Source organism: Gekko japonicus, unplaced genomic scaffold, assembly GCF_001447785.1.
Source record: "Gekko japonicus isolate JY-2015 unplaced genomic scaffold, Gekko_japonicus_V1.1 scaffold521, whole genome shotgun sequence".
In the NCBI taxonomy this organism is placed as follows: domain Eukaryota; kingdom Metazoa; phylum Chordata; class Lepidosauria; order Squamata; family Gekkonidae; genus Gekko; species Gekko japonicus.
The window spans coordinates 348,555-375,107 of record NW_015161965.1 but is presented as its reverse complement, the minus strand read 5'-3'; the positions used below and the strand labels follow the sequence as shown (position 1 = coordinate 375,107).

The following is a 26,553-nucleotide window of genomic DNA, read 5'->3' as shown; positions in this document are numbered from 1 at the left end:
GGGGGGAGAGAAGCTTGTAGTCTTTATTAGTAGATGGGAACAAGAGTCCAGTAGCACCCTAACTAACAAAATTTGTGGCAGGGTTCATGAATCACTGCTCACTTCTTCAGATACAGCTAGAATATGAGTCCATCTGTCCTTATATCTTGGGGAGTGGAGTGATTTCAGACACGAAATGACAATAATAGGCATTGATAACAACAGAAGAAACCTAGATCTCAATTCAGTCTAGGAGGATGCATTGTCTTGAGCTTCATTATCGGTTGCAATTCAGCTGTCTTTCTAATCTCCCTTTGAAATTCCTTTGTAAGACAAGTGCTACTCTTAGGTCAGCAACTGAATGTCCTAGAAGGTTAAAATGTCCCCCCACAGGTTTTTGAACGTTGTGGTTTTTAATAGCAGTAGAAAAAATAAGAGTCCAGTAGCACTTTAAAGACTAACACAATTTGTGGTAGGGTATGAGCTTACGTGAGTCAGTGCTCACTTCTTTACACTTATTTCCATTTATTCTTTGAATCCTCCTGGACTGAAACCTCCTGGACCAAATTAGGACCTAGATTTCCTGTCTCTTTACCAATGCTGATGTCTCCATGCCTACTACCCTTCTGCATATCACACCTAATCCAATCAAGCCTGCTGAAATCATCTTTATAAAGTTTATATCTCCGGTACCTCATGTTACATTTTATGGCACACATGGCCCTGCCCAACAAAGTGAGAGTAATGTCAGATCCAGCTCTCGTAACAAATGAGCTTGACACCTCTGCCTTAAGGTGACTTGCCACAGAAAGAGAATCACAGCATTGGAATCAAAACAGTTTAAGAAAAAATGGAATACGTATGGCTCTATGCCACATGTATATTGCTCAAGGTTCAGCTGCAAGTACCTGGGAGAAAGTCAGCTTTACAGGCAGGAGTCATTTAATATTTTCTTGTGTTTTTGTATTGTATTATGGTACATAATAAAAAACTGCCAATTAAAAAAACAAAAACAAAAAACAAAAGATATCCTTGTCAACTTTACTCTTCCTACTCAGTCCTACTCAGGTAAGGAGCTGCTTCTAACAATCTAAGACCCTGTGCCCAATACCACCATCCAGCCTGAGCTTGCCAATAGAAAAATCAACTGCTGACTGTATTTTTATTACGTCTGTTGCTACTTCTGTACCGCCACTGTATATTGCTTTTAGTAACTATGCTGTGTTTTATGCTGATATTTATATTGCTGTTTTTAGTTGTTGCAATTTTTATGTGAGCTGCCCTGAGCCTGCCCTGGCGGGGAGGGTGGGGTACAAATCTAATTAATTAAACCATTAATTAAGAATGTTCTTTTGCTTGTTCACATGCTTCTTGCCAAACTTAAGCCATTTTCTTCTTAATCAGCCTCTTTCTTATTAATGAAGCAAATTACAATGAAATAGTTAGATCATACAACCACCTGGAAAGACAACACTACAAAACAAAAAAGCCTGATTAAACAATCACCTGAGCAAGCCAGCAGCCGCTAACCTCTACAACAGAAACTAAGTCTTCAAGTAAAACCCCTCCTAATGAACTCTGCTTTATATAATCCATGAAAGAGCAGAAGGGGTTTCCACAGTGCCAATGCCACCCCAGTGTCAAACTCGGATCCTTGTTTGCCATGGATTTCACAGGTACGGCTTTCACTGTCTTTGATGCTTTGTTCTTTCACTTTGGGGAATGGGGGGGGGGGCAGACTGTGAGAGTGTGTGTGGGGGTGTGTAGACTGCTTTGCTGCACTACTTTACGACTGCTTTCCAAGGGAGCCCTCCCAACATGGGAAGAATGCACAACGACCTTGAATACCAGCCTCTGCTAGCCAGCTTGCAGTAGATAATGTAACTGTAAGTTCACAGGTGGGGGGAGGAGGGCTAACAGAGCACGCTAGGTTTAGGCAAGCTGAATGAATGGATTGACTGGACCAGTAACGGGGGGGAGGGGGTTCTTTGAATCCTGTATAACTTCAGAACTGGTGTCACTGGAGTCAGTTCTGACACGAATGGCTCTCAATAAACAAATCACTGCCAAGAGAGTGTTGATGGGAGCAAGTTTGTTCAAGAGTCTGACACCCAGCAGTCTGCAAATGGGCAAAAGCTGGAGGATGGTACCAAGCTACCGATTAGTACATTCCAAAGCAATTGAGCTACCACCATCTGTGTGTGGGGTGGACTGGACCTAGCCTGCAGATAATTTCAATTCTCCCCTCTGCTCTTGTTCATTATGGGATGTCATGAGCCTAGCAACAGAGATTTATTTATTTATTTTATTGTATTTATACCCCGCCCTCCCCGCGAACAGGCTCAGGGCGGCTTACAACAGAGCACAAAGTGCATACAGTATATAAAAGCTAAAACAGTTAAAATTCAGTTCCAACGGCTGCACGTATAAAACTCCCAACATCTTGCATAGCAGAGGGGGCGGGCTAGGGTCGTGGATAGATGTTACCCAGCCCTCCGGCAGTATCACTCTATGAAGGAGTGGTGGTGGTAGTGGTAGTGGCAGCTCCTACTCGAAAGCCTGGCGGAAGAGCTCCGTCTTACAGGCCCTGCGGAACTGCACAAGTTATATCACCTCTCTGGTCTCTGACAGGGTCAAAGGCCGAGGGCCAAACAGAAACCCCTATAAATCTAGTTGCTATTCCCATTGAATGGTGCTGCCTAGAGACTACTCAACATGGCCTTGTCAGTGGTCCCCGAGCAACCCAACAATGGCATTCCGTCTTGATTCCTGCCTGGATTGGCTGATTGTGTGAACATCTTGTCTTGCTGAACTGACTGCCTTTGCAAACCTGGAAAGGGTAACTAGAACTGTGTCTTTATGTGTTTAGCTATGCTGGAAATATTTAGACTTCATTATTTTACTCCTTCACAATCGAGCCTGGTGTTTGAAATGTTTTTGCACCTTAATAACAAATAATTATAATTTTGTCGTGGTTTTTTGCCTTCAATTAACCTCAAAGCCTAAATCCAAAAGTCTTGACTCTTTTTTTAAAAAAACATTTTTTTATTTTCATTACAAACAAACATAAAATTAGGGTACAACATTTCAATCTTTCTTTTCCTCTACTAAACTACCTCATACATTAACTAAATCTATATCATTTCCCCACCTACTGTTATCATATAATATTTGCAAATATATAGGTATACAGTTTCTTTTATTCTACTAATATAGATTTTGTCTAAACAAATTGTTAAATGCTTTCTTTGGATATATAAAAAGGCATTATTCTTTATTTTCTTCTGGATATTAATGTAATGGTCTAACTCCATTATCAATCTCAGAAATTCCCTCAGAAATTTCCCATCCTTTTTGTTGCTTTCCTCTTCTTCTTGATTCTTTGATTTCTTCTCTTACGTTTTAAAGTCTTAATTCTGTGTCTTTTCCCCTTATAAGTGTAGAAATCTTCTGAGTATAAAGATCTCTACGCAATCTTTAGAATAGTTTGTGGATCCATTCAGGGCTTTAAAGGTGAGAACCAGCACTTTGAAGCGAATCCGGTATGCTATCGGAAGCCAGTGCAGCGCTTGCAGCCCAGGTCGAATATGGTCTCGCCTAGAGAGGCCCAACAACAGCCTGGCCGCAGCATTCTGCACCAGCTGCAGCTTCCGGATTTGCGACAGAGGCAGCCCTAAGTAGAGAGCGTTACAGTAGTCAAGCCTCGAGGTGACCGTCGCATGGATCACAGTGGCCAGGTCTTCACGATCAAGGTAGGGGACCAACTGCCAGGCCAGCCACAAATGATAAAAGGCCGCTTTGGCAGTGGCTGCTACCTGGGCCTCCATTGTCAACGAGGAGTCCAGGAGCACCCCCAGACTCCTAGCCTCCCGCCGAGGCACCAATGGCACCCCGTCGAAGACCGGGAGTGGGAGCCCCAACCCCAGACCGGTCCGACTTAGGCCCAGGACCTCCGTGTTTTCCGGGTTTAATTTCAACCGACTCAGCCTGAGCCAACCAGCCAATTAGAACTATTAATATAATAATTTCACTATTTCATTTCATGGTTTTATTTAGAATAATTGGAATGGATATGGCTATACCTATGGCCCATCATTAATACCAGTAACACAATTGCAAACATATAAGGTAATTCTAGTTTGAAAAAATCAATTGTTTAAATTAATAAGGATTTGGTATACATTTGTAATAATAATTTGAGTTTCTTTTCCCCTCTTTCCCCCCCTCCCTCTATTTTTATAATTTCAGGATACAACATCTGGTCTTTAAATAAGTGTACTAAAGATCTTGTATACATATGTTTGAATGTGTGTCTATACTATGTTGTATAGTGACCACTGAGGAAGGCCCTTTGAGGCCGAAACGCGTTTGGTCTTCAGTTGGAAAGTGTTGACCCATCATGTGTATTAATATTTGATATGCTTTTATTAGTCTGATACATAAAAATTTTTTAACCCGAATATATTTTAATATGTGTACACCCTAATAAATTTGGTATTTTTATAATATATATGGAGAGCTCTCTCAGCCCCACCTACCTCACAGGGTATCTGTTGTGGGGAGGGGAAGGGAAAGGAGTTTGTAAGCCGCTCTGAGACTCTGAGTGAAGGGCGGGGTATAAATCCAATCTCCTCCTCCTCCTTCTCATTTGACTTAGAAGTGATGAGCGCTGTTAAGAAGTGCAAGAAATTGTTGTTTGAGGTTGGGAGAACAGTCATGCAAGGAGGTACAAAAAACCTTTTTTCTCATTTGGGAGGAGGGTATTGTTGCAAAGGTTAATGCTGCACAGGCAGGGCAGAGTTGTTGCAGAGTTCTTCCATTTCCAATGAAATGTAGATTCCCCCGGTACATGCCCTGCCTGCTCTAGAGAAGCAGATTTCCAGAGCTCTGCTCTTTGCCACCATTAGATACTTGCAAAAAGACAAATCAGGGATCATGTCAAAAAAGGCATGAAAAAGATCCATGGGAATCCTGTACAGTGTGTCTCCCTCTTTCTCTCCCTCTCTGTTCCCCCTCCCTCTCTCTCTCTCTGTCCCTCTCTCTCTCTGTCCCTCTTGATTTGTCTTTCTCTCTGTGTCTTTCTTAGCCTACCAAGGTCAGTATTGTTTGGGGGGGGGGGTTCAAGCTCATATACTGAATAAAACTTAAAGGTGCCAACATTGTTTTCTCCTTCTGCCTTCCCGTGGTGTGAAATATTTGGACTTGATGGTAAGATGCAGGCATTTTTGTGTGGATTTAAGTGACCCGATTGACTTTCTGTGGCTGGGGCCATGTGGTTGGAATTTCCAGATGAGGCTGAATGAGGGCAACATGACAATGTTTTCCGCAGATCCTTTGTGCAAGTATCTAACAGTGCCATCCTTAGCAGGTCTAGTCATTGGGGCTTATTCCCAGGAAAGTGTCCTTAAGATGGCACGCTAAGTGGGATGCCTCTGGGGAGAGTGAAGGGGGTGAGAAAGCTCAGAAGACCGCCTTTCTCTTCAAGAACAGATGCTGTGGGTTTGTATCTTAAGCTGTAGGTAAGTGAAGAAAAACATGCCTGCGCAGGAGATTTCAGGGCCTGTAGAAAGGGGAAGGTAGAATCTGTCGTCCAGCAGGCAGGCAGGCAGTGGTCCAGCACGGTCTGTGCATGGGTGGTGTGCATGTCCTCGGTATCTTAAGTCTACTTGAAAACTGGTGGTTTGACGGGAGCAGGAAGAGAAATGAGGGTGTGTTCTTTAAGCCTGTTTTTATTGTACAACGTATTGTAACACACTGTTCAATGGCTGTCAATTTCTGCTTCCTCCTGGGACATCTTGGAGTCCCTTGAAAGCTTAGGAAGGGTTCCTTGGTGAGAAGAACAGCAGGCAGAGTGCCAGGGAAGATGGCTTGTCCACGCTGGCTGAGGTACCTCTGCCATTTCACAAAGTATTGCAATATATCTGGCAATATCTGTTTTTACCACTTTTGTTTCTCTGTTTTTACCACCTGGGGTGAAGCCAGGAGACTTTGTGGGTGGCACCTCACAAGGATATATCACTTTGTAATGTCATGTCCTGTGATGTCACTTCCAGGTCAAAGGTCAGGTGATGGCACTTCCTCGGTCCCACCTCTTCTGATGATGTCACATCCTGTACCAAAACCTAAAAATTCCCCTAGAACAACGTATTTGTCTATGTGGAATTTCTGTTGAAGATCTGTTTCATTAAGTAATGGTTTGCCCACTATATTTGGATCTTAGAAATAGATTTTTATCTCAAATACTTAATCAAATACTTAATCAACTACACAATTTTTCTGACAGCAACAAGCTAATTTTTCTGTTGTCAGACGTGAATCCTTTGGTATCTTATAAGGTAGTCTTATCTTTGACTGAATCCACTCCTTGCTATTTTCTGTTCCTGTTTTCGTGCACTTTGTGATGTCATGTACTGTGATGTCACTTCCAGGTCAAATGTCAGGTGATATCACTTCCTCAGCCCCACACCTTCTAATGATGTCACATCCTGTACCAAAATCCACCCCTTCCTGTGATGTCACATTCAGGCCACTTCCCCAAACCCACCTCTTCCTCCGAAGTCACCTTGTGGCTCTCAAGCATCTGACATTTAGTCTATGTGGCTCTTACGTGAAGCAAGTTTGGCCACCCCTGTTCTAGAGGAAGAATGTCATGCCCACCGTGCAGCTCAACCCCGTGGACCCTGATCCAGGGGATTCTGCACCCTCAACCTCCGAGGTTGAGTTCCCTGCACCCCTTGAATCGTCAGACCTAAGTCCTGAGGAGGATGAGCACCAGTCAACAGGAGAGTTTGCACCTGGAGCTGTGCCAGCAGAGCCAAGCACAAGCACCACGCCTCCTGATTCACCTCCACCGGTGGCTTGTTTGCGAGAGCAGAGGCGACGGGACATGGCAACCCAGTGTAAGGAGGCGCGCATGCAAGGTCGACGTACTCTAAGCCCAGAGTACTGACTGGAGCCAGGACCTTGTTAGTGGCCGGTAATTGGCTAACAAGCGGAACGGGCTCTTTAGGCTGCTCTCTCAGATCCACAATTTGTGTTGGCATCTAGTCTCTTGGACGACTCTCTGCACCCCGGATCCTGCGTTCCTGTCTCCTGGTTTTCGTACTGACTTTCCGGCTCCTGGCTCTGGTTTGTGTGACATCATTTCTCTCTGGCACCCCGACTTCTGACGAACGGCTTTCGGCTTCTGAACTCTTTGATACAACCTCCTGTAACCCTAGGCTACGTTTTGACTTGGTGTTTTGCACTTTGCTCGTTTTACTCTGTCTTCTCTGGTACCTGGATCTCAGACTGTGCTTTAGACAGAGTCTCTGGTACCTGGCCCACCAGCGCAATTGTGACAAAGAAGAGATTGGAGTTCTACCCCACTCTTCACTACCCAAAGGAGTCTCAGAGTAGCTTACAATCCCTTTCCCTTCCCCTCCCCACAACAGACACCCTGTGAGGTAGGTGGGGCTGAGAGAGCTCTCTTGAGAAATGCCCTTGAGAGAACAGCTCTGAAAGAACTTATGACTGGTCACACCAGCAGCTGCATGTGGGGGAATCAAACCCAGTTCTCCCAGATTACAGTCCGTGCTCTAGACCACTGCTCCAAACTGGCTCTCAACTAGGACAGCCAGTGCGGTGTAGCAGTTAGCACTTCAGAGCCGGGTCTGCCAGACCCAGGTTCTTTCTGTGGAAGCTGAATGGGTGATTTCAGACCAGTAACAGACTTTCAGACTAACCTACCTCACAGGCTTGTTGTACAGATCAAAAGGGGGAGAGGAGAATGATGTAAGCTGCTCTGGTCCCCACTGTGGATAAAGACTATACTTCCACAATGGGCCTTATTCCACAATTGACCTTATTCCTAGTAATAGGCAGCTGGAGTTTCCGGAACAGCCTCAAGGGTAAGCCCGCACAGAGCAAGTTACAGTAATCAAGCCTGGAAGTGATCATTGCATGGGTTACTGTAGCCAAGTCCCAGGGAGAGAGGTAGGAAGCCAGCTGCCTGATCTGCTGAATATGATGAAAAGCAGACTTGGCGACTGTAGCGACCTGGGCCTCCATAGAAAGTGAGGCATCCAAGGTCACCCCCTAGGCTCCTCACCTTCTGGGTGCTCCATCCAGGATAGGGAGCCTACTCTCCAAATCCACTCCTTCCCAGGTCAGGTACAGAACCTCCATCTTCGTAGGATTTGACTTCAGCCGCAGCCCCCTTTTGGGTGTTGTTGACACTACAGAGGAAAAGACAGCTGCTCACCTGTGGAAGCTGTCCCTCTGGCACTCCGTCCCGATAAAAGATGATACGGGTGGGCTTGAAGCGTGTGGATTTGTAAAACTGGATGAGGAGTTCTCTCACCATGTACGACAAGTCCTCTATTATCTCCTGGCGGGGCCGCTGCACCCGCACTGTTGCACAGTATCGGCTCGGATGGGCATCCATGCTGCCCACCACCTGTAGGGAATAAAGAGCAAACGTGCGGGACTATTAACTGGATCAATGGCAGGATGGCGAAGGCCAAAAGAAACAAGTGTTGTTAAAAGTGAAACAAAACACTACCATTGTCACCAAACTGAATGTTTTAGAGGGTAAAATAAAGTGGCTCACACAGAAAAGAGTATTCTGTTGCACATTCACGGCAACTCTAGAGGAACTGCACGTTTGATTTTTTTTTTTTAAAAAAGGACTGATAGTTATTACCCTAGAAAATGTGACTAGAAACAGTACGCTGATGGCCCAGGTTAGCCTACTCTTATCAGATCTTGGAAGCTACCTTCCTGGATGGGAGGCCACCAAGGAAGCCCAGAGTTGCTATGCAGAGGCAGGCAATGGCAAACCACCTCTGCTCAATTTTTGCCTTGAAAACCCTACAGGGTTGCCATAGGACACTTTCCACCATCACTAAAAACAGTTTGATACATCCAACAAACAATGTGCAACAAAAAAACAGCCTCACAATTTTCAGACATTGAAATGATAACCCTTGTTGTTGTCCAGTCGCACAGTCGAGTCCGACTCTTCGCGACCCCATGGACCAGATCACGCCAGGCCTTCCTGTCTTCCGCCGTCCTCTGAAGTTGGCTCAATTTCATGTTCGTTGCATCGATGACACTGTCCAACCATCTCATCCTTTGCCGTCCCCGTCTTCTTTGACCTTCAATCTTTCCCAGCATCAGGGTCTTCTCCAGTGAGTGCTCCCTTCTCATTGGGTGGCCAAAGTATTTGAGCTTCAGTTTCATGATCTGGCCTTCCAGGGAACAGTCAGGGTTGATTTCTTTTAGGAGTGACTGATCTTCTTGCAGTCCAAGGGACTCTCAAAAGTCTTCTCCAGCACCATAGTTCAAAAGAATCTATTCTTCGGCGCTCGGCCTTCCTTATAGTCCAACTCTCGCAGCCATACATGACTACTGGGAATACCATTGCTTTGACCATGCAGACTTTTGTTGGCAGGTGATGTCTCTACTGTTTATCATGCTGTTTCGGTTCGCCATCGCTTTCCTCCCAAGGAGCAGGCGTCTTTTAATTTCATGGCTGCTGTCACAGTCTGCGGTGATCTGGGATCCTAGGAATGTGAAATCTGTCACTACTTCCACGACTTCCCCTTCTATTTGCCAAGGAGTGATGGGGCCAGATGCCATGATCTTAGTTTTCTTGATGTTGAGCTTCAAGCCCACTTTTGCGCTCTCCTCTTTTACCCTGAGCAAGAGGCTCTTTAAGTCCTCTTCACTTTCTGCCATTTTATAAACAGTGCCCTCCTGAACAGTTCTGTTTGACATATTCTGCAGAACAATAAGAGTGTGGGAACCTTTCTGGCCTCTTTTAGGCAAGCCATTCCACCAGATGGGAGACAAGCCAGAGAACGCTCAGGGGGCTGCGAATCTTACCTTCCTGCAGGACAGACACCTTCAGGAGACCTTGAACAGATTATGTTAATAGTACACAGCGGTTTTTTTTAATCCTGATCTGAAGGATTATGTTTTTCTAACCTTGACCACATTGAGAGGCAGTGCAGAGCTCGACCGAGCATGGAGATTAGACTAGGGTTCAAACTCACTCCCACCCATAAAGTTTTCCATTCAGCTTTGGCCAGTCAATCCCTCCCAAACGAACCTATCTCACAGGACTGTTTTGAAGATAAGATGGGACATCCACCTACACTACCTTGAGCTCCATGGAAGAAGTATTGGATACAAGCAGGGCTTTTTTTCTGGGGGGACACGCCAGAACAGAGTTCCAGAATCTCTTCGACAAAATTCTTAAATGCTATCCTGCAATGTTACCCAACACTTCCTTCATGGAGAAAATTATTTATCAAGTCGAAGAGATCCCTGCAAATATTTAATAAACTATATACCACAGAAAAACCTTCAAGGGTTTACCATAATAATTACTTTGCCTGCTTCCCATGCTCACAAATCTAAAACCAATACATAAGTCTGAAGTCTATACCATTCCTCCCTCCCTGTTCATGCTTGGTGGACCGAGGGTGCATTCAGACGCACCGTTTGATCTGGTATCATAACAGTTCAGCAACAGATTTTAAATGCACAATCACACAGTCAACATCTGCCTCCTGTCCCCAGCCATTGGTTTCCGGCTCAAAACCGCTTTAACCCGGAGTATTTTGTTACCAGATCCCAAAGTGGTGTTTTCTCAGCTCTCCCGCTTATAGCCGCATTTCCCCCCTGTGTGATCGCTCCTCCGGTGTCAAGGCACTTCCGCTTTAAATCCCCTCCCCACTTGAAAGCTGCCCGAAGCTTCCGCTTTTCGCCCACCATTTTTTTTGAGCATCGGCAGTGCGCACATAGGCGGAGCTCCGCTACCGTGTTTATAAAACCGACATTTAAACGGTCATTTGTTTTAGAGTTTAGATGAGTTCGGGATCTCACGGAGGCCATTTTCGGGTCAAACGTTTAAAGGGAAGTCTTTTGTTGGAGGGGTTGGATTGATTCACCCTGGTGGCTCTGCACATGCGCCATGGTAGTTCCTCCCCCCATTCTACAGATGAGCTCCTATGCACATGTGCAAACCGAGGGGAAAAAATTAAAAACCTGCCGACACACGCTCCCACACGTCGGTAGTGTAGACGCCAGGGAACAACGTGACTGCGCAGTGAGGCAGGATAAGGGAAGTAAGTGTGATTGCGATTATCCAGATCAAGTCAGAACTGGAGCAGTTTAACCCGCTCTCAGCATGCCGTCTGACCGCACCCCAAGTGTGACAAAAAAGCCTAGTGCTTTTGACTAGCAAATGTGGAAGAGAAGTTGTTTACATCCATGTTGAACCAAATTTTAGATCCATAAAGCCAAGAACACAATCCATGTAATACTTTTTGTTAGGGACCAACACAATGGCACATACTGGTGTACAGACGTTTGAGTTCCCTAGAACTCTTCATAAGGCTAGATGTAAAACATCTGGCCTGATGAAGAGTTTTGGGGAAACTTGAAAGCTTGCCCAATGTTATTTGTCATTGGGCTGGTCCTAATAAAAGGTATTACACAGATTGTGTTCTTAGCTTTTTAGATCAGGAAGAAACAGGCAGTGGGTAGTTTTTTTATGGCCACCACCATTGCTGTGTTCTCTCTATGGGGGCCAGCATTAGCATGGGGCTATGTGGCTAGAGTGGCTGCCATGCAGCCTGGGCAGCATAAAGAGCAATGGTGTGGGAGAAGGCTGTGGAGACAGGCTGGCTCTAAAGCAATCCTAAGGACAGGAAAAGGGGATGCAAGAAAAAAAAGACCAAGAAGGAAGAAGGGGGGAAAAAAAACTGTTTGGAGAACTAGACAGATGGAGTGAGTAGGGGGTAGGGACAAGTGCCCTTCCCTTTTCTCTGGAATGTCATGGGATTATGTGCGTGTGTGTGCGCGCACATGCAAATATAACCATAAATCAAACACGCCAGCTGCCGACATTCTGCATTCCACAGGATGGAGTAAAATGGTTCGCACTCTGTGATAACAGCTGAAGTAGAGAAGCCTACTTCTTTTCACTACCACCCTGGAGGGCCAGGGGCTGGTTTTGCACCCAGTACAGAAGGTGTCCCCCACAAAATGAAAAGTCACCATTCCTTCTTGCAGTAGAAGCAGGGCACTACAGCTTGGATCCCATGCAGCTCAAATGGAGTCATGCTAGAAGAAAGTGACTTCTGTACCTCTCCCCTCCTCTCTCACGGCAGGTCAGTGGACCCCAAAGGACCAGCGTGGGAAGCTAATTGGGAACTGCAGTATGTGTGAGTGGTGGTGGGGTAGAATCAGAAAACTCTGTCTCCTCTCCTCTATAGATAGAAAACCTGCTCCATCAGAGGAACTGCTGCTGCACTGACGAAAGAGCACCTTCGGATTCCAAACCTGTATCTGGGAATAAGGTAGGAGGAAAAGAAAACCCGATGGCTCTGCCCTATAAAGGGTTCTTGTCCTATAAAGAGCAAGGGTGGGTCTGTGGGTATGCATATGTTTGTATGTGCCGCACCATCCCACACCTTGTTATATCCAAGCTCTCCCTCCGCAAACAATGGGCCTCTCACTCATACATCAGAAGGTCAGCCCCTGGGTTCCATCACAGTCTTAGCTTACACATCTAATGAACCAGGATGCAGACAGGGCAGAGGGAGTTCTTGGTAGGCCCTGGGCAGACAGTTCCCAGGCCCCCCATCCCTTATCCTGCCCATCACCAAGCACTCATGCGCCAACACCCACCAGCTGCATGCCTCTCATCTGCCTGTATGTCCTTCCCCTGCCCACTTGCAAACCCTCCCACCACCCATGCTCACAAGCTGCCTGCAGCTCTTTCCCCAGTGGCAATGGCAGCATAGGTCACTAGCAAGAGAGTGCCCCAAACGGTTGACAGCAGTGGGCCCTGGCAGCTGCACCACCTCAGGGTATGCTGACACTGGCCTTGCTTCATGGTTCCCACAGAGATCTATGGCTAGTTAAGACTGCGTGTTAAAAAAAACCCCTGACCCTGACCTCCCTCATGTCACCAGGGCAAGTTTTGAGGTTCCTAAGTGCACAGCTGGCATTCATTCATTTGGTGATGAAGTCGGGGAGGGGTGGGGGCACAAAACCTACCTATAGCCACTTATAGTAGATGTAATAGAGACAGTATGCATCTGTACACACAGCACAGAGATGTTTGCATCTGATCCCTTGTAAAAACAGGTTGCTTACCTGTAACTGAGGATCTTCGAGTGGTCATCTGTGCATTCACACCTCTGGGATATAGTGCGCCTGCGCCGACCTCGATCGGTTCCTCTTGAAAGCGAAAGGGATTTTCGCACCCGCTCCCCCATCACGTGCTGGCCCCACTGTGCATGACTAAGAGAGGGGCACGACAATCCCGCCAGTTCCTTCTGACCGCTGCAACCAGTCTCAGAGTAAGACAAGAGGAGAGGACCGAAAGCAGATGGGAAGGAGGGCGGGTGGTGTGAATGCACAGATGACCACTCGAAGATCCTCAGTTACAGGTAAGCAATCAGTTTATCTTCTTCGTGGTCTCTGTGCATCACACCTCTGGGAGATATGCAAGCAGTAAACAAGCCCACTGGAGGAGGGAGCTGAAGGTCCTAGACTTGCGCCGCCTGCAACCCTGCCCGTCCCACCACGGAGCATCGATGAAGTCGCCCACCCAGAGCGTAAAGCTTCACGAGTGTGTGTGGGGGTGACCCATGCTGCTGCTTGACAGGTCAGTGAGCGGCGGACCTCCCAGGGAGGCTGTAACAAGCCCACTGCCCAGTGACAAGTGCTCGGAGCGGGCCCGGGAGTAGCCATTTGGCCAGAAAGTAACACAGTAGATGGTTCCACAATTCACCTAGATAGACGTTGCGAAGAAACCTCTTCCTTGCACAGGTGTGCTCTAAAAGATGAACAAGGCTGATGACTGACAGAATGACCTTGTTCCATCGGGGTAGAAGAGTGTAGCTCTCTTAACATCCAGAGCATGAAGCCGGCATTCATCGTCACTCGTAGGGGACGGGAAAACATTGGAAGAGCAATGCAAGCTCGCAAACAGAACTTGGAACAACCTTGGGCAGGAAAGAGACACCTGAGTCCAAGGTGACACCATCAAGTAGAAAACCCAATATGGAGAGTCGCAATGGAGTGCAGACAATACTCTCACTTGTCATGCTGAAGTAATGGCTACAAGGAAAGGCAGTCTTCCATGAGAGAAGCTGCAGACTAGACACGGTCACGGGCACAAACAGTTGTGTGTTGGTCTGGACAGCACTAGATGTAAGTCCCAGAAGGGAGTCGGCCCACTAGCCAAAGGAAAGAGCTGAGTGAAACCCGTTAGAACTGCCTTGATTGCGAGTGAGAAAAAGTGGAATAACCGTCCACCACAGGATGATTGGCGTAGGTGGTGGCCAAAAAGGTTCTTAAAGAAAAACACCTAAGACCCAACTCTAGGCAGGTCAACACTAATCCGAAGAGTATCCTGAAGCTCGAAGGGGGTAGTGATAAACCCAATGACTCAAGGCAAAGCGAAAGCTTCTTCCACTTCCATTCAAAGGCAGCGTGTATAGCTGGCTGCCAACGGTTCGACAGGACTAGGTCAATCCCGCTAATGCAGTGCTAGGGAATCCTCCATGCTATGAGCTCGAGGTGCGGTACGGTGCGAAGCACTCTGCTCTCCTGAGCCAGGAGGAGATCTGGTGCCCGGGGGAAAAGATATGTATGTGCCCCGGGACATGCGGAGTAGAGTAGGGAACCAGTGCTGACATGGTCACCATGGTGCCACGAGGATGCGTTGAGGTTGCTCCTTCACGATCTTGCTGAGCACTCTGGTAAGTAGAAGGATCGGTGGGAACAGGTAAATGTGCCAATAAGACCATGGGAACAGAAGGCCGTTCCCCAGAGACATTGGGTCCTGTTTTGCCCTGGAACAAACAGACGACACACAGCATTCTGACACGTAGCGAACACATCGATTCCTGGGTGATCCCACCTGTGGCAAACCGGTTGTAGGTAAGCCCAATCGAGCTCCCACTCGTGAAGGGGTGCACCTCCCCTGCTCAGGATGGCTGCCTACACCTAGAGCAATCCTAGCAGGTGAGCGACAGTGAGGAACATGTCCCGGGATTGACATTCGGTCCACATATCCCGGGCCAGTGGACAGAATCCCCTGAACGCTGTTCTGCCTTACCTGTTCAGGCAACACGGTGTGGTGGTGTTGTCTGTCAGGCTTGCCACCGTATGGTGGGCCATGAGGTGGCGAAAAGTGTATACTGGACAGTGAGCAGTTCCAGGAAATTGAGGTGATTGTAGGCCACATGAGGTTCCCATTTGGCACCCACACACAAACCTTGGGTTTGAACTCCCCCATTCCCACAGGGATGCATCCGTGGTAATGTCAGTTTGGGGCTGGGGCTGGAGTTTCCCATGTTAGGGAAATCAGCCCGTGCACAGGTAGCATGAACCATAGAGATTGGGGCTGCCATAGCGAAACGGAAACGTTTGAGGAACCACAGCTGAAGTGGCCTCATCTGCAGTCTAGCGAAGACAAGTACCGCTGTGGTGGCAGCCATCAGACCCAATAGCTGCTGGATCTGCCGTTCTAACACATCTCCATGTGTTCTATCAGGTGGATGAGAGCGATAATGCCTCCCCCCTATTGGTGAGAGAAAGGTTCAACAGACAGACGAATCCAAAATTGCTCCGATAAAATGGACTCTCAATGTCGGGAGGAGCATTGACATTTTTGAGGTTCATCCTCAGGCCCAACGCATCAAGGGTAATTGGCATTGAATTGACATGGTTGAACCAGGTTTCTTTGGAGCTTGCTACCAACAACCAATTGTCTCAGAACGGAAAGATCCATACACTCTGAAGGAGGAGGTACGCCGCGATGACAAGCGTTATGTCTGTAAAGACTCTGGGCACTGTCGAGAGCCCAAAAGGGAGGGCTTTGTACAGAAAAAAGCCCTCTGCACCTGCAAGATGCAAAACTACCTGTAAGATGGGTAGATATTCATATGAGAATATGTGTCCGGCAAGTCCAGGGTCACCATCCAATACCTTCGCAGAGAAGGGAAGGAGATGTAATAATGTTGCTGTACAGAATTTCCGATAGGAGATAAACTGGTTGAGTCCTCGTAGAGCCATAACAAGACGGGATCCTCTGTCCTATGATGGGGACCGTAAAGAACAGGAGTAGAAACTGTGCTGACGTTGAGTCGTCAGAGCTGGATCTATAGCACCCTTTGGAGAAGGTTCTGAATTCCTTCCAGGAGCGTAGTGGATGGTGGATTAATTATGACGTTGGGGCCAGAGATGCCTGGACAAATTCTAAGGGGTACAGGAGTCAAAGGCTCTGCTTGGAAGCTGTCGAAGTCTCAGCCACAAGCTGAGAGACAGAGGACAAATTTGATGTGTGCCCATAAGGGTGGGAAGGCACAGTGGATGAGCAACGCCACTGTATTTCCGGAGAGGACGTGACTCCTAAATTGCCTGACACCTGTATTTTTCAGGGCCGTATCAGTCGTGGTGCTGAAAAGGCTCTCACCTTTGAATGGAAGGTTCTGCAGAAGGGCAGTGAAACGCAACCAGGCATGACGTAGTTTGTCATTGCCTGCCTCTGTGGAGCGACCCTGGCATGCCATGGTAGTTTCCCATACAAATACTAACCAGGGCCAATCCTGCTTAGCTTCCAAGATCTAACAAGATCAGGATAGCCTGGGCTTTCCAGGTCAGGGGTCGGAGGGTGGCTGCGGAACTAGTGTTTTGGCGGCCGCATCCAACGTGTGCTGAGCCGCATTAAGCTGATGCTTAGTCAGAAGCATTCCTTTCTTTGAAATCTGCGAGCCAGGAAGTTAGAGGCCTCAGGGACGGTAACAAGAAATTCAGACATCTGCTCCCAGAGAGCAGACTGATAACTCCCCATACATGCCATGTAGATTGAGGTCTCGATGCCGAAAACTCTTGCAAACAAACGACTGCGTCTACCCTTGAAGGAAGAGGTGCTACGACAGAATAGGGTTAAGGTGGGTAAACAGAAGTTTAGCACCCTGCTCCTGCACCTTACATTGCATGATCTACCCTCCGGCTCGAGATGGGGTTGAGGTGACCATCTGGACAATATCAAACATGGAATCTGTCAGAGTGGGCAGAGATTGCCTCTGTTAGCCATCCGGCAAAAAATCTCCAAGGATTTAAGGTCTTCTGAAGGGAGTTTGGGAGATCACCGCCCACTTGTTAAGGTGGCACGGGTTCCAATGGAGGATCGCGGTTTTCAACCCTTGATTGGAAGGAAGCGTGTGGAGAAGCAGAGAGCTCAGACGACTCGGAAAATAGGCAGAATCGGTACCGATGGAGATGGAATCGATGGATCTTAAAATTAGAAATAGCCAGGTGCGACGGCTTGGGAGATTTGCCCGTCGCCCTCGATGGTTGGGTCCTCGCGAACTCTGGTGTCGAAGGAGGATCTCAATACCGGGAGGGTAGACTGATGGTCCCATTCCCTAGTGGGGCTGGGAACCATGGCATACCGCGGCCCCATACCAGTATCGCCACAGCCCCTTCCCAGGGGTGGGTGGGGGTGGCGGTGTATCGGTGCCGATGGCCGTTCTCAATTGTCAGCTTGGGGCAGTGACGGATGGACCAAATGCTTCAGCTCAGCAGTTGGAGTGCCAGTTTTTGACACTGGAAGACTGGGAGATCCATGAGAAGTCCATATCCTGCTCTGTCAGTGAGCTGCATAGGACGCAGCGAAGGCGACCAAAGTGCACCTTGTGGCTTCTCTCGGCACAGAGAGTCAAGTGAAGCAGCCCCCATAGGATTCAGTGCCATGGTCCTCCCAGGGGTCAGCGGAGTTTGCACAGGGGGAGTTGTCTTATGCTCTTTTAGCTTGACTGGCCGAGTGTCCTTGCCTTCCCTGCATTATGGAAGGAGTATAGGCATCGGACGAAGATGTCTGGGCTGAGTGTAAGCATGAGGCGGTCGACATTGATATGCGTCGGTATCGGGAACCCGTCGATGCCGAGGTGGCAGTCGACACTGACGCATGTCCAGAAGTGTCCCGACGACATCGGTGAAAGCACGAACTCTGAAACACGACACAAAGTCTGGCAGCTCTGTTCTTCCTTGTCTGCTAGAGAACTTCATGCAAGGAGCAGAAGAGTCCCCTCGGTGCAATTCCCCGAGGCACAAAAAAACAAAGTGAGTGTGCATCCGGGCGGGGGGGGGGGATCTTTACTCCCACACAAAGGCACCGTTAAAGAAACCCCACCTCTTGGCCATAGGCCGGAAAGGGGGGGGGGGACACACTACAGAGTCCAAGGAAATAAATCCGTAGAAAGAAAGTCCTTTCACTTAACAAATAAACAAAAAGAAAAAACGAGGAACTGGCCTAGAGCCCAATTTTTTTACCAACCTAAGTGGAGAAGATCCAACCAGCACGGCGGTCAGAAGAGAACTGGCAGGATTGTACTGCCCCTCCCTTAGTCATGCGCAGTGGGGCCGGCGCATGACGGAGGAGCGGGCACGAAAATCCCTTTCGCTTTCAAGAGGAACCGATCGAGGTCAGCGCAGGCTCACTATATCCCAGAGGTGTGATGCACAGAGACCACGAAGAAGGTAATTTAACTGCATTAAAAATTACCATGTAGTGGTTTCACATATACCACATAAAATGTGCAGACGTGACAAGGGACCAGGCACCAAAATCCACTCAGCAACTGCTCTGTGCCAACTCACAATGGACTTCTCTGTGCCAACTCACAATGGACTTTTAAGATCAGTAAGCTTATGTGCCTTATGCGCCAGGGACTTGAGTGTTCCTACATTTACACGGCCCAGGGGCGCCACCTGCTTTCTATGAATTGCTAAACCACGAAGAACTGTAGCCTAAATGTGCACATTCCTAGTTATGTGCTCCCTGTCCTGGAAAGAATCCAGACTTAGAGAGGCTTTGCACAGTATGATTACAGGTTTTTTTTGTGTGTGGGGAGACAAAAGCATCCCCCCTCTTGACTAAATCAGTATCCATTGTCAAAAGCTCATACTGGGAAAAAGCTCTTTCCTCATACTAGAAAAGAAAGCTGACTTATGAAGGGGGAAGGAACAAATGCAGCCTCCTAGAACTAAGTCCCTAAATAACTGAATCTCAGTTCTACTGGGTTCCCAGACCATTCTCCTTGGCCCTGCATCACCCCCCCCCTTTCTCCTTCCCATCTTCTTTTAACTTTGTTCTCCTCCTCTTCCACTCACTGTTTCATTCTTCCCCATTTCCCCATGCTGCTTTGCTCTATGCCTTCCCCACTAACGTGTCTTTTTGTGCCCTACCAAAAGAAGAGTTCCACCATGTTTTCTTCAAGCCTGTTTCTAGAGGCATTTTTTCACAACCTTGTATTCTCCACTGAAAACCTGCTGTGCAATTTGAAGGTGGTATTTCCTTACTCTGTTATCTCGGAAGGGCAGACTGATACATACCACGGCAGGGGGGTTGCCCAGGAGAGGACAAGACTGCTGAATTGTACCAGGTGGCAGAAACTGACCTTGGCTTTACCCTTCACAAGACACTGCAAAGTTAAAAGGGGGGAAAGGTGCTGTCGACTGTCAGGCGTATCACATCCAGAGGCCTCCTGAAGCCACCTTGCTCACCAGACATTGCCCTCTTCCCTCCCTCCCACCTTTCAGGCAGGCCTTCAGTGGGCCATGATGAACCCACCAGCAAACCAGGCAGGGCAATGTCTGCCATCGCTAAGAGAACAAACACTGCCAAGAGAATGTAAGAACAGCCCTGCTGGATCAGACTAGGGGTTCATCTATTTTCACGTAGTGACTAAACCAGTTGCTCTGGAGAGCCAAGCAAACAGGGCACAGAGGCCTGAAGAGTGATGGCATCAGAGCAAATCAAAGATTTGGGGGGCAGCAAGCCTTCCAGCCTGTCAGTATGAGTGACCTTTCCTTCCCCCAAAATGGCTTCCCACCAGTGGCTGCCATCCGTGTCCATCCAACAGTCTGCGAGAAAGAGGAAGACAATCGTTCAGTGGCACTAGAAAGGGACGCCCCCCCCACATCTTGCCCAAGAGCAATTTATCTCTTTGCTAATTCTCCAGGATCAAGAGATTTCTGAAGCACCTTTGCTCTGTCCTGCTGGGGTTCTTTCACAACTGCAAGCCTGTCCCTCAAAATGAGGAATTCTCTTTGTGCAACTTTAACAATGCCATGGGGGGGGGGGAGACACCCCCCCCCTTCTCTGGAAAGCCTACAGATGGCTGTGCTGCAATGATAAGGTGGACCACTCCACGGGCCAGGGCTGGTGCCACCCTTAGTTACTCTGAGTTTTTGATCGTGCGGCATTGCAGATGACAGAATGGGGTACCAGGATTTGGAAGACACTCGTGGCAGAAAGCCAAGATTGAGAAGGCTGATCCCAGAAGCCCTCCAAGAACATCGCAGCACAGAGTGATTTCAGGATGGCAGGAAGTGAATGTTCATCAGAACACTGGAAAGAACTTGGATTTTAAAAAAGGTGTCAAACGGGGCTTTGCTTTAAGGAGTGTTATTAGGCACATTAAAAAAAAAAATCAACTTCCCGGAAAGCACAAGAAGCTGAGCGGCAACCTCACATGCTTCAAATCAACACCACCTTCACAGATCATCCAGGCAAAGCATGAACGGTGAAAGGGACAGAAGAAAATTCAGAACACCAGGACTAGATGATCAAATCCAGCTAGTACAGAATAAAGCCAAGCAGGGTATTTTACCTACAAATTCCCACATAACACCTTATAACACTCCCACAGGGGATATTCAGTCACCAACCTTCCAGTCCAATTCCTTCCTTCCTGCACAGCTGCCCTCCCCACACCCATCCATGACTGATCCTAGCACAGATCCCCTCCCTCCCCAAGTGTACTTACTTCCTCTCCTCCCCTGACTGCCCTCTCAGGGGAGGAACAGACCCATTATCTCCTCTCTCTCGTGGCTTTGGTCACTTGCTCGGTCTCCAGGCCTGGGCTGTATCAAAGCAACTTTGGGATTCCACAAAACCCAGTGGGGAAGATGGAGAAGATCCTGGAGAAACTGTTGCCCAATTCCCCCAGTGTCATGAGAGGCAGTTATCATCCGGGAGTGGCTTAAGGCCGTGCAGAGGACCCTGGCAGGGCTCGCCATAGAAGAAGGAATGGATGGCAGCCAAGTTGGCAGAACAGTGGGGAAGGGTAGTAATAGCGGCAGCAGTTGGCACTCAGCCAGTCAGTCAGGTCTGTTCCTTTATACATTCTGCTTCTCTGCCTCAGTCTAGCAGCCCTTGGGTTTCTACCACATGCTCAGACCTCCTATGCAAAGGCAGCGCCACAGCCTGAGAACTATGTCTGATGTACCAGAAGCCGTGAACCCCAACCCATGGCATGTCCCCAGGTGTTGAAGCAAATTCAAGGCCCAGACCAAAATGAATGATGTTTGCCCCTTCTGTCCCACTCTGAAGTGACCTCCGGCAGGTAGAGGATGTCAGTGATACTTGCCAGGGAAGCAGGAGGGTTTGGATGAGGCCTGTGGTGTGGCTACCATGATTTCTACAGCTTCATATTTATATAGTACACATGTGCATTTTTATTTTAGAGGGAAGGTGTAACAATACCTTGTTTATGGGTGTGTGTCTCTTTAAAAGTTTGGTTGCATGGCGTGTGATGGACTAGAGTGCTTGAAGAGACAAGTGTGGTGTGATTGGTGAGTGACAGAGAGGAGGAGGGGTTTTAGAAAGGGTTTCTGAGTGGATGAATAAGTATGTCTTTCAGGAGTGACAGTTAGAGGTTTGACAGTTGAGGATGACAGTTGATAAGTTAGTTAAGTTCTGAGTTCTGTGAGAGAAACAGAAGTTCAGTTAAGCTCTGTGTATGAAAGAAGTGAGAAACTGTTCTGTGTGAAAACAGTTAAGCTGTCTGTTGATGTTCAGAAAAGAAGAAAAGTTTAGGAAAGGCTGTATGTCCTGGAGAGAAACAGTGAACTTATATGACCTTGAGTTAAAGTTACAAAGTTACCTGAAAAATCCCTGACAGAAAGGGAGCAGAGCTTGTATACCAGTTCTAAAAGAAATACTTCCTCAGGCACCACATAGACCCTTCATGAAAGCCTAAAACCTCGACCCACCTACCCAGTGATAGAAATATTATAGTATAAAGGTTTGGAAAGCCTTAAATTTCCTGGTGGCAGCCGGATATACACAGTAGAACCAAACATAAAGAACACTTTTAAAGTAAAACCAGACCTCCCCGGAGAAGGGGTCGTGACAGAAGGTTTGTAGAGAAAGTCTGTATACATACCAGTTCATAATTAGTGCAGAAAAAGAAAGAAGCACAGTTAAAGTGCATTTCCGTTCATAAAGTGAAGAAAAAGATAAAATAGCGAAATAAAACAGCTTACGGCTGTTATGGAGGGCTTCTTCCCATCTCCTGCTGGTGGATGGGTTACATCTGCTCCAAGGAATATAACTGGCTGCTGAAAGACGGCAGAGCTGTGGGCACAAGAGAAACATACAGAGAAGGAAATGAACGCCAAGTGTAAACAAAGACTGGGAGGGGAGTGGGTAGGAGGGGTGTTACCACTATAATGATCATATCCTCTTTAAAGATTTTTTGAGGGGGGAATACCTCATTCTGTAAAAATGACAGCAATTGATAAAACCGTAACCACAGGCAACATGTTCTTTCTCCACCTCCCTCCTCATTTAAGTTCAGCCCCAAGGATTCATGGAATAGTGTATTCAAAATAAGCTCTCAAGTGACTTTGGGGGAGGGCTGCATTGCAAAGAATGAGGGCAATATATTGTGGGAGAAATAGTTGTGGTGAGAAGAGAACAGTACTAGCAACTGGGGGGGGGTAGAAAAAAACTGGGACCGTACAAACCCTCCCTTTGCCCATTCTGGTCACAAATGGTTGTTTAAGCCTTTATAAACATGACTGTTTGCCTTTATGCTTTTGCAAGTACAAGGTCTGCGATTAGATGCCAATTTTAGTTATCTCAATTTTTGATCTTTTAAAGAGTTTTCAAAGGTCACAATGAAGGCTGGTGGTCAATGCTAGATGAAGTTTCAGCAGTTAAAGATGAGCTGCTCATGACAACCACTGCTCTGGCCAGTATCACACCCCCCCCAAATTTTGTTTTGAGCTAAAGCTGAAAAATTTTGGGATCGTGTGTTCAGGTTCAGCTGTGCAGAGTGGCAGCAGGGTTGTGTCCCCCACTATGGGGGACATGAAGGACGCCGATTCTGGACGGCACGCTTACCGCTGATGGGGCACCAGGATGTTGTTGATTCCTCCAAGTTTGACATTGATCTTGAGGCAAAGGTTGGAGAGTGTCTGCGGTGAAGTCTTCACTACGTTCTTGACCTGCACACACTGCGTGGCCATTCCCAGGAGTGTATCACCCACACGCTTCACCTCCGCTGGGGATGGAATAGCAGAATGTTATAGCAGGCGAGCTTCTGGAAATGGTGCTTCAAAATAGAATTTGAAATTGCATTCATTCAGTTAGATAAGTGTTTAGAGAAGGGCTGAGAATTGTAAAGACAATTTAAAATACACACGCACACACACACAAATGCTCAAGTCCTTCCTTTCTGAAGTACATCACTTCAGTGAGGAGTTCAGGGGGATCCACATTTTTTCACTTCTTCCCCATGCAGGGGAAAAAGTGTCCTGGATACAGTAAGTTAGCTTGTCAAGGCATCGGGGCCTATCCCTATTATTATTATTACTATTGTTGCTACTATTGTAATAGTAAAGGCAGATTACAAGTATTTATTTATTTATATTTATTTATTTATACTTTCAATTTCTTATACCGCTCTAATCCCGAAGGTTCTCTGAGCGGTTTACATTGCAAATTACCAATTCTAACTAGGGCCAGATAGTATTGGGGGAGGTGAATACTTTTTTAAAAAAAGTTTCAGTTGATCAGTGAGCAGATTCAAACTTTATCATATGTTGTGATCTACCAGCAAAAACTCCTAGTAAAACAAAATAATCCAGTTAGGCTGGGATTGTAGAATAAGTGTGTGTGTGTGTGGGGGGGGGGGGAACTAGAACACCACATGGAAACACATCAGTGTCGGCCCTGACCCGGTTAGCCCAGGCAAGTCCCTTCTCGTCAAATCTCAGAAGCTGAGCAGGGCCCACCCCTGGCAAGTACTTGGATGGGAGACCTCCAAAGAACACCAGGGCTGGGAGGCAGAGGCAGGCTTTCAAGCCACTTCTCTGAATGTCCTTCTTGCCTCAGTAGGAGTCACCAGAGGTCACCATGACTTCCAGGCATGAGCACGCACACAAATGCAAAAATGCAAAAAGAAAAGGAAACATAGTGTAGCAAACAGTTATCCCTGTTTGGGTCAAGCCCCAGCACCCCTGTACTTAGAAGGAGAAGGAGAGAGGGCCAGCTGAACAGCCTGAAATCTGTGCTCTCTGGAGGAAAAGCAAAACAAACGAACAAAAATACACACAAATCTCTCTGGTACACACAAATTATCTGGCTTCATACAACCTTCGTTCTCTGTCTTTCCCACCCTTCTCAGCACTCCTGCTAACATACCATACACTGGCGTCTTCCCTGGGAGGATGACTATGATGAGCTGAAGCCCAGAATATGTGTTCTTAAGGTGCCGGAACATGGGCTCCACGCTGTCCGCACCTTGCGCATATTTGCAGAAGCAAGGCTGGCCCTGGATTGGCATCCCTGCATCCTTGGAGATTTTGCGCAGCTGGTCTGTAAAGTTCCTGTGCCAAGAGAAGGTGAAAAGTGGGCTCGAAAGGTGAGCATGGGAAGAGCTTTTTTTTTTTCATTACTAAGCAGTGGCCAGGCATCCTTCTCCTACAGCTGTTTTGTAGAGGGAATTACCAGGTCTAAACTGAACCCAGGTGGTTGTAAAAAAGCACACACACCCCTGAGAAGCAAGGGCTACAAGCAGCCCATAAGAAGCAGGGAAGCCATCATTCCCCAAGGATTTCCACCAGGCCTGATCCAATCAAGGCAAGCCCCCCCCCCCAAAGGGTGTGTGTGTAAAAGCTTGAAGGTATTTAAAGTAGCAATTGCTGGTACAAAGCATCTCTCCTGGCTGGCTACTAAACATTATGCATGGATTTGGCACCCCCAGCCCTTTGTCAGTTCTTTAGGACGTCTCGCTTCAAGCCTACCACCTGGTCTTCTGCAGACCTGAAGCTTCCTCACCCCCAGCCCAGTCCACAACTGAGTGAAATAGTGACCAGCATACAACATGCTGCTGAAACCATAAACTGAGCCACAAGATGGGGGGTGGGTGGGTCTTAGAATGCCAGGGAAGACTCTCTTTCCCCTGTGCTGTGACATCAAACTTGGAAAGAAGCACCTCGTCCATTAGCTGAACAGGATCTATGCATTCCATATGTTTTGGAACCCTCACAATAATTCTGGACGTAAGTGAATAGGCAAACATAGTTGCTCATCGTAAGAGTAAACCCAAAGAGAAAGGAAACATGGCTATCAGGACATGATCTATTCCCACAGCAGCACAATCAGCATTTCACCGATTCCCACAAGAAATCTGGAATTATTTTCCAGTTGATTCCCTCAAAGGAAATAAAGAACTCTGAAATAAACAGGTACTTCTCAGTTTTTCTCAGGCATATTCAAATATGCCTACATTTCTTAATTCACCTATACCATTTGTACTGCAAGCATTCATCTCACCGGCACAGAGCAGGTTGATTCCAGATATGGAATTCTAATCTGTCCTCTAACAGCAGGACAGTGCATAAGTGCAGAGGAGAGCAGCCAAGATGCTTAAGGGGTTGGAACACCTTTCCTATGAGGAAAGGCTGAAGCGTCTGGTACTTTTTAGTATAGAAAAAAGAATACTAAGCGGGGAACATAATAAGAGGTTTATAAAATTATACACAGGGTGGTGGACAGAGAACACTTTCTCCCTCTCCCAAAACACTAGAACTTGAGGGCATTGAATGAAGTTGATGGGCAGCAGATTCTAAGATGAGCGAGAGACCATTTTTCTTCACATGAGTGACAATGCGAAATTTGCTACCAAAGGATGCAATGGCTACAAGTGAAGCCTTAAAAGAGGATTAGACAGATTCGTGGAGGATAGGTTTATCAGTGGCTGCTAGCCATGGTGACTAAAGGGAACCTTCCCATGCACAGGCAGTCAGTTTCTGAATACCTGTGCCAGGAGGCAACATCAGGGAAGGCCTCAGCCTCCATGGCCTACTGTTGGCCACTGTGTGAGATGGGATGCTGGACTAGACGGACTCCTGCCCTGATCCACCAGGGTTCTTCTTACGTTCATAAGTCTCTGAGTAAAATTTTAAGCACATCTCAAACTTCCCCTCTCTCCATGAAAGCCTCCTCAAAAAGCCAAATTTGGTGACACAACACCACCTGTGGACTCTGTCCTCCATTTTGAACCACTACCATTATGATGTTAGCTGATACACAGGGCTTATTTTGTACACATGGAGGGACATACAAAATAGAATATTAGCAATGCCAGCGGAGGCTGGAAGCACTGCAAGAACTCATAGCAAGTCCCGTCACCCCCGCCCAGTAGGATCTCAGCACCACCTTATTCTGACACAACCCACTCCACTTCCCATCTCCCTTCCTTCAGC

General features: G+C 47.3%; 1 protein-coding gene across 1 annotated transcript in view; it reads right to left on the bottom strand.

The window, feature by feature from the left end:
- Positions 1 to 26,553, bottom strand: part of LOC107126113 (protein argonaute-1) — a 54,277-nt gene that overhangs the window by 5,227 nt on the left and 22,497 nt on the right. Inside the window, exons 11-14 of the mRNA XM_015429621.1 lie at positions 24,488 to 24,672; positions 23,186 to 23,345; positions 22,324 to 22,414; positions 8,222 to 8,416 (exon numbers count right to left, since the gene is read on the bottom strand). Coding sequence (XP_015285107.1) covers positions 8,222 to 8,416; positions 22,324 to 22,414; positions 23,186 to 23,345; positions 24,488 to 24,672 — 631 coding nt within the window. The remainder of the gene's footprint in view (positions 1 to 8,221; positions 8,417 to 22,323; positions 22,415 to 23,185; positions 23,346 to 24,487; positions 24,673 to 26,553) is intronic.